Consider the following 19,175-nt stretch of genomic DNA (forward strand, 5'->3'; position numbering starts at 1 on the left):
GTATCGGAGTGCATGTGCAGAGTCATGTGACAAAAAGGCAGTATATTTGCAGATTATTCCCTTTATACTAAAGATGTCTAATTAATCTGTCAAACATGTACAGTATGTCATTGGCTGGGATCGACACACGTGTTTATAACGTGTGTGAAGGTCAAGCATCACGTCTTTCGTATGTGCAATGATGGATGGCGACCGACCGGCAATGTGGATTTGTCATTACTATTTTGAAATATGAAGCCTATTACATGAGGTGAATAAACGAACGAGAGTGAGACATCGTTATGTTTTGACAATCATTGTAATTAAAATAACACTTAGCACCGTGCACAAAATTTATTTCTACACCTCCCATCTACTGTAAATGATGTAATGTTTGCCGTTAAGATGAATAAATTCTTCTGTAATAAATACAAATAAAAATGTTCATTGGTAGTGCAGTGGCTCATATTGCTGGCACGGAACCAAGGGTATAATTTATGGTGGGGGGGACGGGGTTAGAATCTCCCCCAGTCAAATTCAGCTAATGTAACCTCCTAATAATCATGTATCCGTATGCAATTCATATAAAAATATCTACAAGATTCTATAAATGTGGTGTCATTTTGATTCATTTCATTTATTTCAGTTAGCAGTAGCATTTAAACAGAACACTTACGACAATCACAGTGCAAAATTAACACAAATATACTATACTACTATACACTATATAAATAAAACTTACTTACTTACTTACAAATGTAATAGAATAACTAACTACTAGTACAATGGGAATAATACACAACAACTGTCGCAACTTTTTACAAAACTAGAGCCGCAAAGCATGCCGGGAAGCCAGAATCAGTGTAAGAGAAGCCTATGTTTTGAAGAGTTGGTCACCTGTTCAGATACAGTCTCAAGTTCTTGTTTTTTTTAATTTTTTAAAGCTTAGACACATGCAATCCAGAAAATGATATGTAAATGTTACATTTAGGGGGAAAAAGCGGGGTAATAAATTGACAATAAAAGCACAAATACTGCAGATTTCAGAAAACAACAGGTAAACGATACAGCACTCTACAAGAAGCAATGAAGTAAAATTAAATAAGTAAAATTAAATAATTTTTTTTTTAAATCAAAAAAATGTTACGACTATAATGATGAAAATGGTAATATTAATGATGATTATAATAATGGTGATAATAATAACAATAATAATGGTAATAATGATAAAGATTATAACATAATGATAATAATGATAATGATAATGACAATAATAATATTACAATGATAATAATAACAGGGGAAAACAAGACTATGGCATGAACATGATTATATCTTGCAAAAAGGGGTAGGCATTTATAAGCTTTTGCTTCAGCCTACTCCTTTTGGGCTTGTGATCAGATAGTTGAATACAAATGTAAATAATGGAAAATTATATTTTGATTGATGTAAGAAATGCACTGTAATATTTCATATATGTGCCCAAATAAAATAAAATAAAAACTACTTATGTTCTGAACTGTTATTAATGACACCTACTTTAATGGCGGATGTTGACATTGTCAGCAGTGTTTACTACTTTACAAAATGCTAGCCTCACATATAAGTTGTTAAGTACCATCTCCTTGCTTTGAAGGACTGCACTTTGGCTCTTCGGCTCAAATTTTGACGATGACACATACTGGAGGTCGTTTCGCCAGGAAGTGATGAATCAGCCGAGGAGGTCAGTGTGCACATTGAGGGTGTGAGCCGCCATCCCTCACTGCCACTGGAGGTTTCTGAGATGAGATTTATGGAAGCATTGATGGTATGGTGTAATCTTTGTGAAGGGCAAATGTGCTTATGCTTTCAAGTACAAGTCAAGTTCAAGTCAAAGCTCGCTTTTCCAACGGCCTTGTTTTCCCTAGAAATGCTTTACGCTGCATTAGTCCATCTTTTTTTAATCAGGTATGGCTGCAAAATAAGCCGCCATCGAGCAAAGTACAAACTTGGTGTCTGTGTGGTCCCTTTCCCCTCCTACCTCAGCACTCCTTTCCTAACAAGGGTCTTCTATAACACCAAAATTGACATAAAGTGTTTATTTATCCATTTTATTTGTCATTTCTATGTATTTTTTTGCATGTTTTGATCTGACAAATGTTAAGTAAGTTTGATCAAGTGGAGAATTACTACAGCTTCTGCTTGGACTGAGGTAACTATTGAAGTATATAGTATATAAAAAAAACAACTCTCATGTCTAACCGGAGCTAGCGACTGATGCTGGGAACACCGAGTGCAGCTGTGATTGCAAGGTTTATATTGGTATATTTCAGTTAGCATAGCATTTAAACAGAACACGAACGACAATCACAGTGCAAAAATGACATTGGTATGACATTGGTATATATATATATATATATATATATATATATATATATATATATACCAATATAAACCTTGCAATTACAGCCGCACTCACATATATATATACTATATATATATATATATATATATATATATACACCGCATTTGTCTATAAGCTACAGCTATCCACTTTGTCACATGGGATATTTACCCTGAAAGACACAATATAAACCTTGCAATCACAGCCGCACTCTGTGTTCCCAGCATCACTCGCTACCTCCGGAGAGGTTTTTTTTCATACTTCAATATTTACCTTGGTCCAAGCAAAAGTTGTAGTAATTCTACACTTGATTAAACTTACTTAACATTTGTCAGATCAAAACATGCAGAAAACAATATATACCAGTATCCAATGGAAAACACAGTGCACTTCAGTTGTGAGTAAAAAAATACAATTTCTAATAATAATATTTCTGGTGGTGTAACGTGAGCTATAGCTATTACTATGAAACAGACTCATGGTCATCCATCGATTAATGTTAAGACCTTTTTCATTTCCCTTGTGTTAGATGCTAATGCACTCTCAGCATGTGTGTGTGTGTGTGTGTGTGTGTGTGTGTGTGTGTGTGTGTGTGTGTGTGTGTGTGTGAAGCAATGAGCTTAATGCATGTAGCATTATACAGCATCATGTGGTACGTCGGAAATGCTGAAGTTTGGTGTGAAAGTTATATTAATGTTTTAATATTCATTCATTTTCTACCGCTTTTCCTCACGAGGGTCGCGAGGGGGGTTCGGGAGCCTATCCCAGCTGTCTTTGGGCGACAGGCAGGGTACACCCTGGACTGGTGGCCAGCCAATCACAGGGCACATATAGACAAACAACCATTCACACTCACATTCCTACCTATGGACAATTTGGAGTCGCCAATTAACCTAGCATGTTTTTGGAATGTGGGAGGAAACCGGAGTACCCGGAGAAAACCCACGCATGCACGGGGAGAACTGGCCGAGGCCGAGGGTGGAATTGAACCCTGGTTCAACTCGACCGCCGTGCCGCCCTGTTTTAATATTATTAGTAGTTAACTTCGGGCTTCACAGTTAAGAGTGTGACAGCTTGATAGTTAAAAAAGATTTCATGATGGAGATAGTTTGACCCTGGAACAGATGAATTCTATCTCCAATATTACCTGTGGGAAATGAGTGTGATGTGTGTTTGACCTTGGAGGTTCCAGTGTAGTTTGTTAAAGGTATGCGTATGACTCACACTACACACTCCGGAGCTAGACCTCCATCGCCATTGACGAAGGTCAGATGGTGGCAGCGTTAGGTAGAGGGAGTGAACATGAAGTAATATAAATATAAATATAAATATAGAATGCAGCAAAAGAGACAGTGAGGGATATGACTGAAGCAAAGCACTCATCCTGTCTCCAACTCTCGTAAAGTGAGGCTGACTCAGCCAAATTGTCCCGGATTGCCATGCGTGCATATGACGCACTGGTAATCACCTTCATCCCTTCCAAGCCCCCCTCTCTTCTCCCTCCCTCTCTCTCTCTCTCTTCCTCTGCAGTCCCTCCCGCACTCATTTCTCCATTGGACGTTTGTGGAGACGTTGGCTTGCTGCTTCTCCGCCCGGCTGCTGCACCAGCATCCCTTTCTTGTGCCTCTATCTCCCATGCGCCAATCAACCCTCCTCCAGCCTACGTCTCTCTCCCCCCCTGCGGGGTTTGTTGGCCAGCTTGCTTCCCTGGCTGATAACGTTGCTGCAAGAGTGGTGAGGCTGTCTGACACCAGCACCACGTCGCCACACTGCTTCTGCTCTACCTCACTGCCTTTTTTTTATCACCACTGAGGACAGAAAAAGAGAGGAGGACACAGCCTGGACACAACTCTTTGCGCTTCCTTCCTGGGACAGGAGAGAGAAGAGGGAGGGACTGAAAGCAGGACCGCCTTGCTAGCCCGAGACCTTTAAGACAGACACATTTTGGTTTTGCCTGTGACAGGTTTAGTCGAGGACAACGTTGAGGATTGGGAGACGTACAAGGGCTTGGACAAGACAGGTGGTGCCATGGCGTCATTGGACAACACCGGCTGGAGTGTGCCAGGTCTGCTGGTTGCATTGCTGCTGGGTGAGCGAGACTTTGCATATTTACATGACAACACAGCTTTACACTTTAAACTGCTAATGGATTTAAGTGTGTGTACACCTTTAAATGTGTAAGTCCTTAATGGGGGCTTCGTTGCTGGCCCAAAAAAATCCATACCTCCATGCCCAAGCATTAAGTCTTACTAAGTCTGTGTCATCCAACTAAATCAATCCCGACGCTCACTTCCCACACTTTCACGTCCAGAGGTGTGATGATGTCACATGATGATGATGTACTGACAGCATCACTGTCCGTAGCATCCGTTATGACGCTACTTGAAATTATGACCGCCGGTTCGATACCATGCATATCTGTGTGTGCTCAAGTGACTCACAATGCTGCTCAAAAGTACTCAGCTCACTCCGTGATCCAGATGGCTTTGGTTAAATGGCTGCACTTTATTATTGCATAGTTTTACTTCTCTCTGGATTATTCTTCTAGTTTGAGTGCTGCACAAAACTGAAAGACTTGTTTTATCATCCGTCCATCTTTAGTGGCCTACACACCGTGACGCCTCCTTTACTCCCTTTAGGAAAAAACAACAAATAATGACAGCAATGCCGGTTTATATTTGCCACATTTCAACCAAACGAAATACATAGTGAACATTTAGTGATGCCTCCAACTGCACAGCATTAGTAATAGGAACTAAAAAAAAAGAACGCATGAACAGAAATAGTCGTGAGTCAGACGTTCCCTATCATGAAAACAACAAATCTTCATTAATCAAACAGAAACCACAAGAGGAGTCACAAGACACTATATTGCGAGATGCTGCTGCTATAAATGATGAGAAACATAATATGGAAGTGCCAGTGTGCAAGGCATTATTGGAAGGCACACCTTGCAATCCAACCTTCCTAGGTTTTCAGCGTCAGCCAGTGACGTGTCTGCGTTTTTTTTTTTCCAACGGATTTGAACAGCTGCTTGCTCTCCTTCACGTCTCATCAGAAACTGCAGGAATTCAGCATTTGCTAATGTTACTTTACTTAGGGTTAGGGTTAGGGTTAGGGTTAGGGTTAGGGTTAGGGTTAGGGATAGGGATAGGGATAGGATTAGGGTTAGGATAGGGTTACCCTAACCCTATCAACCCGAGCACCGGCGATCATCGACTTCATAACACACCTCATACATCAGCGTAGAAGAAATCCATGTTGACAATTGAACAAAATGGTCGCTATATCCAGCAAGTTATTGTTAGTTAGTGTTGAGTGTAATTTAAAGTTTTATTCCCTTTACAGGATACTCATTGAGATACTTCAGTTAAATATCGCAATACATGAAATGGAGTAGTTTTAAAATTTTTGACCTTTTAATATGATTGGCTGGCGACTAGTCCAGGGTGTACCCCGCCTCTCGCCCGAAGACAGCTGGGATAGGCTCCAGCACCCCTGCGACTTTCATGAGGATAAGCGGTAGAAAATAATGAGGGCTGCATGGTGGATGAGTGGTTAGCACTCAGGCCACACAGCTAGGAGACCCAAGTTTGATTCCACACTCTCTGGTAGAGTTCTCTCTGTGAATGTGTGGGTTTTCTCTGGGCTCTCCGGAGAAAATGTATATTTAGAATAATTGAAACAAACCAAGGCTGCATGGTACATGAGTGGTTAGCACATAGGCCTCACAGCTAGGAGACCCGAGTTCAATTCCACCCTCGGCCATCTCTGTGTGGAGTTTGCATGTTCTCCCGTGTTCCTTTGAGTACTCTGGTTTCCTCCCACATTCCAAAAACATGCTAGGTTAATTAGCGACTCCAAATTGTCCATAGGTATGAATGTGAGTGTGAATGGTTGTTTGTCTATATGTGCCCTGTGATTGGCTGGTGACCAGCTGGTTTAGTCTCCAGCACCCCCACGACCCTCCTGAGAATAAGTGGAGGAAAATGAATGAATGCAATGTAATGTTGTTGAAATGTTGTCGCTGGCCTTATGAAGAGATACTGCATATCCCCTTTCACTAAGTGTTATGCAATACTTTAGTACTTGTAGTACAACTTGCAGGAAGTTCTAGTAAACGGATGCACTTGTTTATGGGTGTCAAATTGTGCAAGCTGTGGGATGCATACATGACCCCCACCATGTCCGCCACTGCTTAACTGCTCTTGGAATTCTCGGTCCAGTCACCTCATCACTTCTATCCTTCCTTTCTTCTCCTTCCTGCATGCTGGGAACATCCACCATCGCTTGTGTCTCCCCTTTCCCATTTATCTCTCCTCTTTATTCTCCACCTTCATGACCATTCCTTTTCCGTTCTTGCCATAACTCCTCCTTCCTTCCCTCTCTAGGTAATGCTGTCCTCGGTCTGTTCTCTGTGGGTTCACTCCGAAATACATGAAACCTTCAATGTGTGGCCTACTTAAACAAAACACATCACCTTGGCTGTCATCCAAGGACACTCATACATACAGTCAGCTGCATTTCCTCACATTACTTTAGGTCCGCTGTTTCAGGTATTGATGTTCTCCTGCTGGGGGGAAGCTATTTGATCATGAGCTGAAATATCATACAAATACAGTACATGCGTGTACACTCATTGAAAGCATGCACACATGGTCGAAAATCGAAATGCATATAGTCAGCACATTACGAAGCAACCATGCTGTAGACAATTATTTGGAAACTATAATAAATACAGTTTATTACTGGAGAGACAAAAGAAAAATGTACTGCCAAAATATAAAATCAGACATCAGCTGCATGTTAAATATATTTGACATTTTAACATTCAAACAGGGATTCATTCATTCATTCATTTATTCATTTTCTACTGCTTATCCTCACGAGGGTTGCAAGGGTGGAATTAAACTCGGGTCTCCTAGCTGTGTGGTCTCCAGCTCTAAACAGGGATACAAATGTAAAAATAAGTTACCATTACAAATGATAAGGTGATAATGCTAATGTCTTATTTAATTATTTAACATACTTCATTGACTGATTGAAGGGTAAATATAAGTTAACCATTTAAAAAAAAATCTTAAAATGTCATTCATGATATGACATCTCGCGATCGTGTGGTGCTGCAAGCCATCTAACCCTTTGTAAAAAGAAATACGAAGGAAACACACTCACTGTAGGGGTGTTATTTCATGTCTACAGGGCTCTAATCATGTTAAAAGCCATATTTAGAAAGTCATAAACAAGTTCTCTCTGCTCTAAGTTAACCATGATGAACAAGAGACGACTGTTGACAATTTTTATTTTTTATTCTGTTAATTTGTCATTTTGCACAAAAAAATTATTGAACAGTTTGTTCGGGGGGGTGGGGGGTCTGGCTTTGATGCTTGATGAACTAACATCTTATTCCTGCATTTCTTGCATGATGTCAAGCATGTGTTTTCCCCCAAATGATGGTCACGCCCAACAGCACCATGGTTTATTGCTACAGACTTTGAATGGCAGCACCGGCATTCAAAGCACTCCTCACTATGGGAAACATTAATAGCCATTGATTACACAACTGGATCAAACTAAAAATACACCAGCAGACCACCTCTGTGTGCCTTCATCTCCTATTTTGCTTTGAATGGGTTCGCAGTACAACAAAAAAAAAGACCAGACTGGAAAAGTGACCAGACGTAAAAAAAGTAAAAGTCCATTAAGAGAAAGAAGATCCTCACAGAGAAAAGAACAAGAGAACCCAGCTCACATTCCTATTGAAGACGTGTCAAGTTGACTGCGATAAAAATATCCAAATGGTAGAAGTCTAGATGAAAGGGTAAGATTAAGACTGTTGAAGGTATTTGCTCAATTTTACTAGCTAAAGATAAAAGCTAAAACTCACACATAGTCTCAAAAAAAGGACTAACAACTGACAGTTAACGTGGAAACATCGAGTATGCATATGACAGCTTGCTTTGCAACAAAGGAAACACCTTGATGCCCCTGCAAACAAAGGAAAAGATGTCTTCTTGATGCCCCTGCGAACAAACGAAAGCAGAAACACCATGAAAGAAACGGTTCAAGCAAGGGCAGTGGCGAAAGCTGACTGGTCCAGAACTCCAGCCTCTTACACAATCTTGAGTGTATAAAAGGCCGGGCAGGAAAAGGAAGGGTGCTTTTTGCAGCTGTGCTGTAATAAGACCCGCTTACTTGTAGGCATACAGGGACTGTAGATAAGCCCGGACGTCTTTCAAGCAAGGGCAGTGGCGAAAGCTGATTGGTCCAGAACTCCAGCCTCTTACACAATCTTGAGTGTATAAAAGGCCGGGCACGGAAAGGAAGGGTGCTTTTTGCAGCTGTGCTGTAATAAGACCCGCTTACTTGTAGGCATACATGGACTGTAGATAAGCCCGGACGTCTTTCAAGCAAGGGCAGTGGCGAAAGCTGATTGGTCCAGAACTCCAGCCTCTTACACAATCTTGAGTGTATAAAAGGCCGGGCACGGAAAGGAAGGGTGCTTTTTGCAGCTGTGCTGTAATAAGACCCGCTTACTTGTAGGCATACAGGGACTGTAGATAAGCCCGGACGTCTTTCAAGCAAGGGCAGTGGCGAAAGCTGATTGGTCCAGAACTCCAGCCTCTTACACAATCTTGAGTGTATAAAAGGCCGGGCACGGAAAGGAAGGGTGCTTTTTGCAGCTGTGCTGTAATAAGACCCGCTTACTTGTAGGCATACAGGGACTGTAGATAAGCCCGGACATCTTTCAAGCAAGGGCAGTGGCGAAAGCTGATTGGTCCAGGACTCCATAAAAGGCCGGGCAGGGAAAGGAAGGGTGCTTTTTGCAGCTGTGCTGTAATAAGACCCGCTTACTTGTAGGCATACAGGGACTGCAGATAAGCCTGGACATCTGTATTAGGTATTGTTGTCGGGAATAAACAATCTGGTTCTCATTCTATGATTTGGTTCTTTAAGATTCCCTTATCCTCTATTCGAAACCCACTTAGAGGGGAGGATTTCTACACTGTAGAAGAGAGCAAGGAAATTTGTTGACAGATGTCGGCACATCAAGAAATAATTTTTGGTCCAAAATTTGTGCGTTGCAATACAAAGCGTTTAAAGTGGCAGACCACTTTAGCTTTAAAACAGTAGTTTGCCAGAATATCAAGTGTGTGATTAACACAGTTTGCACCAACTCCAAGTGCAAAGTGATCCCAGTGATGGGGAGTGTAAAGGACAGTGTTTATAAATAGGACTCCGGTGTAGCCAGAAAACTCTATGAGGATTACTGCAGTTGTCAATGAACAAAGATCGATGCCACATGATGTAGAACTTTCATCATTTCTGTAGTACTGACATATATGCTTCATCAATTAAAGCAAAATCTAGCGTTAATACTGGAATTTAGACAGTTTAAAACTCTCATTGGGAAGATACTGTTTTGTTTTAAAGGGGGGCATTTTTCCAATGTTCTGAGCTATAAATGTTGTCAGAATGTTGTATTAATGTTTCAGATAATGAGGTTTGCACCTTCGGAAGTGAGCCCTGAAAGAAGTTTTTCTGAACCTTCGGTTTCAGAGAGCTTTTTCTAACATTGGCAATTTGTGATGTCACAGGCAGCTGGGCTTCCTTATATGGGCATGCTCTGTAGGCCAGATATGCTCTAGGAGTTCCCTCCCTACAGCTCTGCTTCACTCCGTTTACGGATGTTAGCTTTCGCTCCCAGGAAATCATTCTAATAGGCAAGCTAAGGTAGACGTGGTTGGAGTTGGTGATTCCCAGCAAGAGAAAAATATTTTCACTTCACATGGGTCAGTTTTTGTGAAAATGAATTTGAAATATCCGCACTCTTGACGCGTGTTAGACCACTCTGCTGCTGTGCACCCATTGAGGCGGAGACTGTGACCAATCACAGTGGAGTGGGCGTGTGTGGAATAACATTCATTTTGGAAATACAGCTAAAATTCTGGAAGATCTAGAAAGCAAAATGATTAAATGATGTCTGTATGTGACTGATGGGTAGTTTGCAGAACGCCAAACTTTGTTTTAAGATGTGTGGCGAAGCCTTTTTGTTTGCGTGATATGGGTTTTTATCATCATGATGTCATGAAAAGGGTCTCCTCACTCAAATGTGGAGTAAACAAATGAGGGCGATGATAGATCTAGATTCTAATTTTCATAAACTGGATTAATGGACACATATTACTGTTATAACAGAATTTAAAAAACAACCTCAAAGCCCTTAAACACCTTTGGGAATAACTACAAAGTTCTCTCACCTCAGCAATGTTCTTTCTGTTGTTTCTACATTTGTGGCAAGCGTCCCAATACTTTTTTTTGTCCCTGTCATTCAGGTGTACTGCCTGTTCATGGCTTGGAGGTGTCAACAGGAAAGGTGTCATCAATCGAAGCAATGAACGGCTCCACGGTGCTCATACCGTGCACTTACTCCTCCTGCATTGGCATCAGAAACCTGCACTTCAACTGGCATTTCAATGACAACGGAACCATGATCAAGGTACACACCTCCAAGCGTCGCCACTTTTGTAGATCTTCTACTGCTGTGTGAGCCGAGCATTTGTGTGTGTGTTTAGTTATGCGAAGGAGTGATTCCTATTGAAGGTGTGGAGCCCAGGGTGAAAGTGAACCACGAGAGAGTCGAATTTGTGGGCTCCTCAAAGGGCAACAATATCTCTATCCTGCTGTGGAACATCACGTTTGAAGATAATGGGGAGTACACTTGCTTTGCCAGAAACCCAAAAGAGAAGGGCCGCAACCACAGTGCTATCTTCACCCTCAATGTGGTGAGCCAAAGTGAGTGACACCGGCTGACATCGAATGTCGCCATTTCTCCTTTCTCTCATCAAGTGTATTTTTCTGTCTTTCCACACTTTCAGTGAAAGAGGATGACAACACTTTAACAGTGATCATTGTCTCCGTGTTGGGCGGAGTGATTGGCTTGGTTATCATTGTAATGGTGATAAAGGCCTTGGTGGTTCACTTCCTGCTGAAGGATGATGAGAAGAAGTAAGTGCTCTAATGTGCTGTTAGAGGTATCCCTTGTATTTTTTTTTCCCATAATGCATTTCCATCCTGGGATGAAATGCATTATGGGAAGATATTAAAATAACTGTTGTTCTTGTTGTTTTTTTTAACTCTATTCATACTTTTATTGAATAGTTCTTTACCTTTTGAGTGTTAAGTTGCTGTATGATGAATTAAGTTTTATTTGTAAGATGACACCATGACTCAGACCTTTATATTGAGTAATGACCCCAATCGATTTCCAAAGGGTGAACATGTTAGTTGATTAAAAGTCATGATTTTTTTTTCTTACTTTTTAGTGAGACAAAATGTTTAAAATAAAAATGCCACTTTTTTTTGCACTGTGTTCCTTGTAAACAGATAATTTATTATAATCATTTATTAGATGAGATGTGACCTGATCTGAGCTGCTTCTAGTATCGGAAATGAAGTGAAAAAAATGAGAAAAAAATGAAAAAATGAAAAAAAAAAAAAAGAAACAAAAAGGAAATGAAGTGCTGGATAATATTGCTAAATCTATCAGTCAAAAGGAATCTGGAATGTAAATTGATCCATGTGGCATGTATCTCAGTATTAATTAGCTCTGATTTGCTGCATATGCTAATGTTTGCCCCCCCCCCCCCCCACCCCCCACCCCCCTCTGCAGTAAGGAGTGCCTGGTTAACGCCTCAGGGAACGACAATACAGAAAATGGACTTACAGGAGCCAAAGCAGACAACAAAGGAACACCAAAGGCATGAGCAAAAATTCAGCGTTACGTCTGTATGTATGTTTGTATATATGTTACAACAAATGTACACTTTCAATGAATGGACTGTCTTATCTTGTCGCTAAATAGTACACCGTGCAAATGCATAGTTGAAATCATTGCTTGAAATCGAAGAAGCGTGCAGAAGGCTGAGTCACTCTTGCCTACCTGGCAGCCCCATTAGTTGCAATCTTCACAGCCTGTATGGTCGAATTCTGCTTCACATTTTACTCCATCACAGCAACTTCCCCACAGTATTTATACATATATATTGATCCGGTACTAATAGATTTTCCCTATTAAGTTAGGTGGAAGTGGGACACCTGGATAAACGAGAGGAAAGATGCTCATTTTGATGGCATAAATAATGGATCGCATTCAGTGAAGTGCAAACGGTAGCTAAAATGTCGCTACCCAACCTTCATTCACGTGAATGGAAATAATTATTGTGTTCTTCAAAAATGACCTTTAAAGGACTTAACACTTGGTATTTATTGCACCATGTAGTGTTGTATTAAATTAACAACAAGCAAGATTAATGTTGGTTAATTGGAACCTTCAAGATGAATGGGAAACTGCAAAAATACTGTTTTGTTGTACTCTTCTGACCTATAAATGTAGTTTAATGTTGTATTCTCGTGTTAAACAATGCCAAAGTTTCAGATAATGAGGTTTGCGCATTTAGAAGTGAGCCCTGAAAGAAGTTTGAGATGGCCCTGAACCCTCGGTTTCAGAGAGGTTTTCTAACACTTGCAGTTTGTGACATCACAGGCAGCTGGGCTTCCTTATATGGGCATGCTCTGTAGACCAGATACGCTCAAGGAGTGCCCTCCCCGCAGCTCTGTTTCACTGTGTTTCCAGTTGTTAGCTATGGCTCCCAGGAAATCTTTCTACGAGGCAAGCTCAGGCAGAAGCAGTTGGAGTTGGTGATTCCCAGCAAGAGAAAAATATTTTCATCTATAAACGGAATTTTAAATGGGGTCAGTTTTTGTGAACATGAATGTGAAATATCTGCCAAATGGTTCCTGAAGCCAAAAGCAGAATGTTCATGAACCCCAAAAGCAGATTTGATCATATGGCTGGCAACGGGGCTTCCTAACGCAAATGAATGATCTTCTTCTGCATTTTTTTTGTTGTTTTTTTTTAAGCTTTAAGAAAAAAAAACACAGGTGCCTGCTTTTGCTTCTGCTCCCTCTGTTAGCAGGAGGATAAAATCACAGAAAATAATTTAAAAAAAAAACAAAAACAAAGAACTCGAACCCTCATCCCAAGACAACCCCAAGACCCCCCAGCTCCCCACTGAGAGGAATGAAGTTAATCATGCTGCTTCTGACTTGTAGTCTATTACTTTTTGTTAGCATGTGCGTATTTTATAAAACTCATACATTTACATGGCGTCAACAGCACAGTGTAGGAACTGCTGTGTTACTTTCTTGCAAATATCCACATTAACCTCAGCACCTTTAGGAATGTTAAAGATGACAGCTGAAAATGTTGTTTTGTTTCTACGCATATCATAAGGAGGCACTGTAGTATGTATGAATGTACTGTATGTACTGTCTGTAAGTATAAATGAGTATCAGGGCCACACTGAAAAGACTGAAATAACAATTTGAAGAATATTTTTATCATTTCAATAATTTTATCACAATATACAAAAATGAAAATTAGTAATAATGGCAAAATGATAATGGCAAAAATAATGGAGTCACAATATAAAAACATTTCATTTTATAGTAATAACATCATAAATATATAAATATATATATTAGCGAAAAATCATAATTTTAATAAAATAACATTGTAATATTCCAACAATTCCCTCATTTATCTCGGTTACTTGTTTCAATACACAAAGCTGATAAATTAATTTTTGTTACCATTATTAGAGCCCCATAGACATAAAATAACACCTCTACAGTCATCTTTGCATTCCTACTATTCTTTGTTTACATCACAAAGCACTGGCTACAAGATCACTGCAGGGAAACAACAATGCTACAAAGCTAACTAGTTAGCCTCCAGTTTGTTTATTCTAAACTTAAGAAAAGGTTTCAAACAGAGTGGGGAAGAAGACCAAAGTAAGAGCCCCAAAACTTACCACTTCCACATGGAACGGGAGGAAAACTTGTTTTCACTGTCATGTTGGATATGCCATCGCTGACTACGTAGTATATGCAGTAATCTAATCTGATCTAATCCAATGTAACATTACTGATGCCTAGCGACCAGAATACGAGATACAACTTGTCTTTCAATATTTTCCGACTAATAATAGTCTATAGTCACCCACAAAACAGCTATCATTTATTAATTTATTCAATTTGTACTGTAGCCAAAATGGCACATTAGCATTTTGATGTACTCCATTATACTACTACTATACTACTATACCACCACTATACTATTCCAAAAAAAAGTCAGAATATTTAAAAAGTAGAAATTTTGCAGGATTTTTTATTTTATATTAATCAATTAAAGTCTGAATTATACACAAAAAAGTAATTACTTTGCGCTATTACAGGTCAGAATATTACAAAAAATCATAATTTTATGAGAAAAAGGTGTATTTGTATATAAATTTGTACTGTAACTTGGAAAAGGTCATATTGCAAGAAAAATGTGGTTACATTAAGAGAACAGTCATAATATTATGAAGAAAAAAAATATGGAAACATAAAAGTTAAAGTTCCCATAACTCTAATGAGGACAAACAGTATAGAAAATGGATTAATGGATAAAAGTTGAAAATGGATATTTTCTCGTAACATTACTACCTTTTCCTAATGTTATTTTCAGTATGGCCCTAATACTCATTTGTAGTAAATTCATGTCGTATGTCCAAAAGATACAGATTTGAGATGTAAAATTTCAACAGCTCTTATTTTCAACCTTTTATTCCAGACAAAACATCCAGTTTAAATCCTTACCTTGTAGCTGTGTCCCAAAATAAGCAGAAAGGGATACTGTAGATATCGCCATCCTGCCATTAACGGCTCCACCTTGTCCCCTCTATGCAACTCTACCAGAGGTTACTTGAGAAGCTGGCACACATGACCCGCCACACACCCTCACACATAACTGGGATAGCTGGGACAGCTGAGTGCTACACACGGACACACACACGTACACACACATGTACACATCCGAGTACTCACAGCAGAGAGTGGTGCGAACAAACAATACAGCACTTTACCACTTATCAGAGTGGCTGCACAAATCAATTATATGTTTCATTTATTTTAGTATTCAGATGCTTCACTCTGGTCGGCCTGCTGCTTTCGATTTTGTTATGTACTGTATATTTCCTCTTGCTTTCAATAGAAGCAATATTAGACATTATTATGCAATAACCTGTTAAAAGGCACTTTATAGATCCATTGTACCGATGTGTGCATCCACACTGTGTAGGCTAATACATTGAATTGGGTTCATACATTTATATGAGACATAATGTATCTGTACTGAATTCCATACTGATTTTCTGAGCGCCCTGCTATTGTACGTCATAAATCATACATCATACATGCTGACCCCTTACTTTCCCGTGTACAACCACAGTATCGAACATACAACACTGGCAGTTTCAATATAAAATTGTAACTATAAATCAGTGAAACTTGCAAGTCTAGACTTGCAATTATTATTCGTAGAAACACTTTAAGGACACTTAAGTATTATAACAAAATCCGTCATTTGGTTATGTCTTAATTCTATGCTTCCATATGTGGACTGAAGACTTCCATAATGGCAAGGTGTCCCAATACTTTTGTATCTATGGTATATATTGTAATAGTGCGCCATGTATTCTCCAAGCATGTCTAATCATTTGCCTTAATTACTCAAAATTGGGTCCACCAAAAATCCAAACAAACAAAAACCGAGGTAATTTTTTCCAGTCGGAAATCATCTAAATCCAAATTCATCCATTCTCGACACCCAGAAATATTTTAAAAATACATTTGATAGAGAATTATTCTAGTTTTACATGCAGAAAACAATGCAAAATAATTCTACATGGAACTTACTGTGCAGGCTACTCCCCATACATCTTGATTCAATTTTCTTTAGCAAGTTTCCTCGCACTCGTAACTTTCTTTGACCCCATGGAGGGTTATCTAGAAATCGCACTTGATAAAAAGATGCAGTTAGGAACGCATGGCGTGCTTTGTTTAGGTACAATACAACATTACAGGGCAAATATAGTAGCCTGTTATGTGCAATATTGGTTTGACGATCATATTTTTGGAATGATAGTGTATTGGAAACTTCTTTAAATGGCATTTTTTCATCATGACAGATATTTCCTGGTGTATGGTAGGTGATGAATGAGTGGGCGTAATGCCTTGTCCGAAAATGTCCGATACTAAATAGAAAATCATTATTTTTGTTGCAGTATATGTCCTCATGGTACAATGCCACAGAAAAGAAAACTTGGCTATTCTTGTCAGTGTACAGTTTGTGTAGCAGTATCGATTTGCACACAGTAATTATCATCAAAATAACCCGAAACACAATATACTATCATATACAGTACATAGATTATTAGTGCTGCATTATGATGAAGGCCAATGTTTACATCTGCCAATTAATAACACTGATGTCATGTGTGAAAGCAAAGTTGACGAGCCTCTGGATGAGATGCTGACACAAAAGTGAATGTGGAAAACAACACTAAGAACTAGTTGATGAACTTTGAAGTATATTTTCTTGACTCATTCTGACCTGTCTGTCAACCCTCATGGTCATCTGTTTACATTCATTGCTGCAGTACTGCGCCATACAGACACTTTAGACTTATACACTACTACTGCCACCAAGTGGTGAAAATTATTATTCATGTAGTCAAATGCACCTGAGATGCATTTTGACTCAAATCAATAGTAAAACAAAAAAAAATCTCATCTGTGCTACATGGGTGTTTTAGCAACATTTATACTAATTTGTAAAGATATTGGAGGAGGGACCACACAAACTTACGGATCAAATGTCTTCAAATTGACAGCCATACCATAATGGTATTAAAGTAAGTCAAAACTATCATAAATGGGGATTGACCACTATGTTTTTTAGAGTAAGTTTAAACTGCCACAGCAGCTGGAACTCATACTGCCAGTCCAGGAGTCTCGTGTCTGCTGAATACACATTTTAAACCAATATTTACAATAAAAAAAAATAAACATGTATTGTATTGACAACATTTCTTTAGTAAAATTGTAACAATTCTAGAACGGGGGTGTCCAAAATGCTAAAAATAAAATTGAACATGAAGACTTTTTTAAAAACAGCAAATATGGAAGTCATTTTATAGGCAAAAAAGGCCAAAATATTAGGTGAATTAAGTTATAATAATACACAGTATGAAAAAAATGATAAAAAGTTTATTGTAAGCAGAAAAAGATCATATAAATAATACACTGTCACCTACAGAGATGTAAAAAAGTGTTTGCCCCCTTCCTGTTTTCTAATTTTTTTAGACTCAAAACATTTCAGATCAAACAAATTTAAATATTAGACAACACAACCGTTAAAACATAACTTAAAACATAACATAACTTAACTAAGATTAATTGAAATCTATCAGTCTGGAGAAGATTTTAAAGCCATTTATAAATCTTTTGGACTCCAGCAAACCACAGTGAGAGCCATTATCCACAAATGGCGAAAACACCGAACAGTGGAGAACCTTCCCAGAAATGGTCGGCCAACCAAAATTACCACAAGAACACAGGGACAACTTATGCGAGAGGTCACAAAAGACCCCACAACAACATCCAAAGAACTGCAGGCCTCACTCCCACAGTTAAAGTCGGTGTTCATGAAGAAAGACATTGGACAAAAACGGCCTGAATGGCCTTTTTAGGTTTAGGGTCACTTTTTCATACATATACTGTACTTACTGTATATGTATATGTATGCTGCCACTATATTTTTTTCTCCCTTATTAACAAAACATTTCATTCAAAAACAACATTTTGTGTTCAGCTGTGTTGTCAATGACTACTATTTCAATTTGTTTGATTTTAAACATTCAAGTGTGACAAATCGGGATGGGGGCAAACACCACTGTATTAGACAAATCTTCAACTGGGGGCTACATTCACTTATGAGCATCGGTTGGGTTACCAAATATTAAAAAAAAAAACAAAACAGTATGTTTGGGCACCCCTGCTCTTGAAATACGTCATTAATGGCCACACTGCCGAGTCAAGAATGTGACATCTCCCACATTCCACTCAAATCCAAAGATCAAATCGCTGATCAATGCAGTTCAACAGGAAGCTCAACCCATAAATAAAAGAAGACGACGGTAGTTTTTTAACATATTATCTAAATGATAGTCACATATACACACTATGTCCAACTTGTAAGTTTTGCAGCAATTGTCTGTATTATCTGTATACAAATATATACTGTCTGTACACATTATCACCACTGCCAAATGTTTCTCTGAATGTCAAGCTGGTTGTCTCTCTGTAATCACACTGCTTCCCATGCTCACCTCATGACTATGCACCTATGACTTCATTTGTTATGAAATAGAAGTATGTAAATAAAAGGATTATAATTGCCAGACATCTTTGAAGTGTCACTGCCTCTTTTGTTAATCTGGTAATATCGTAAAGTCAAACTAGGAATTGCAACTCCTTTAATTATAAATTGTGCGAATGAAGTATTGCATTGAATATACGTAAGACTGAATATAATTACGTTTTTTTTTTCAGACTATAAGTCACACTTTTGTCACAGTTTGCCTGGTCCTGTGACTTATACTCCGGAGCACTTTACATATCTTTGTCTTTTCACTGTGACAGCCACAAGAGGGCGCTCTAGGCTTGTGTGCCAGTATCTTCTACTCCGATCACTCCTGTACCATTTATAAAATTACAAACTTCTAAAGACAACTGAGAAATCTTGAGCACAGTTGATGGATTTATACAATTTTATAATCTCGAATGCCTAATCCAAACAACATGTTTGCTCATCTTTTATGTTTGTTTTGCGAGAGAGGCTAAAAGGAGATGATGCTTTGCCTTC

At 38.9% G+C, this 19,175-nt stretch overlaps 1 protein-coding gene across 1 annotated transcript; it reads left to right on the forward strand.

Annotated features, from left to right (window-relative positions):
* Window positions 1-3,924: 3,924 nt before the first annotated feature.
* On the forward strand, window positions 3,925-17,398 carry LOC131134761 (sodium channel regulatory subunit beta-4). The gene is made up of 5 exons (XM_058080350.2): window positions 3,925-4,451; window positions 10,699-10,862; window positions 10,939-11,158; window positions 11,242-11,371; window positions 12,036-17,398. The coding sequence occupies exons 1-5, from the start codon at window positions 4,391-4,393 to the stop codon at window positions 12,127-12,129; spliced, it is 669 nt and encodes a 222-aa protein (XP_057936333.2). The 5' UTR covers window positions 3,925-4,390; the 3' UTR covers window positions 12,130-17,398.
* Window positions 17,399-19,175: the final 1,777 nt, after the last annotated feature.

The sequence above is a fragment of the Doryrhamphus excisus genome, linkage group LG8 (genome assembly GCF_037039965.1).
Source record: "Doryrhamphus excisus strain RoL-2023G ecotype Guam linkage group LG8, RoL_Dexc_Guam_v1.1, whole genome shotgun sequence".
Classification (NCBI taxonomy): domain Eukaryota; kingdom Metazoa; phylum Chordata; class Actinopteri; order Syngnathiformes; family Syngnathidae; genus Doryrhamphus; species Doryrhamphus excisus.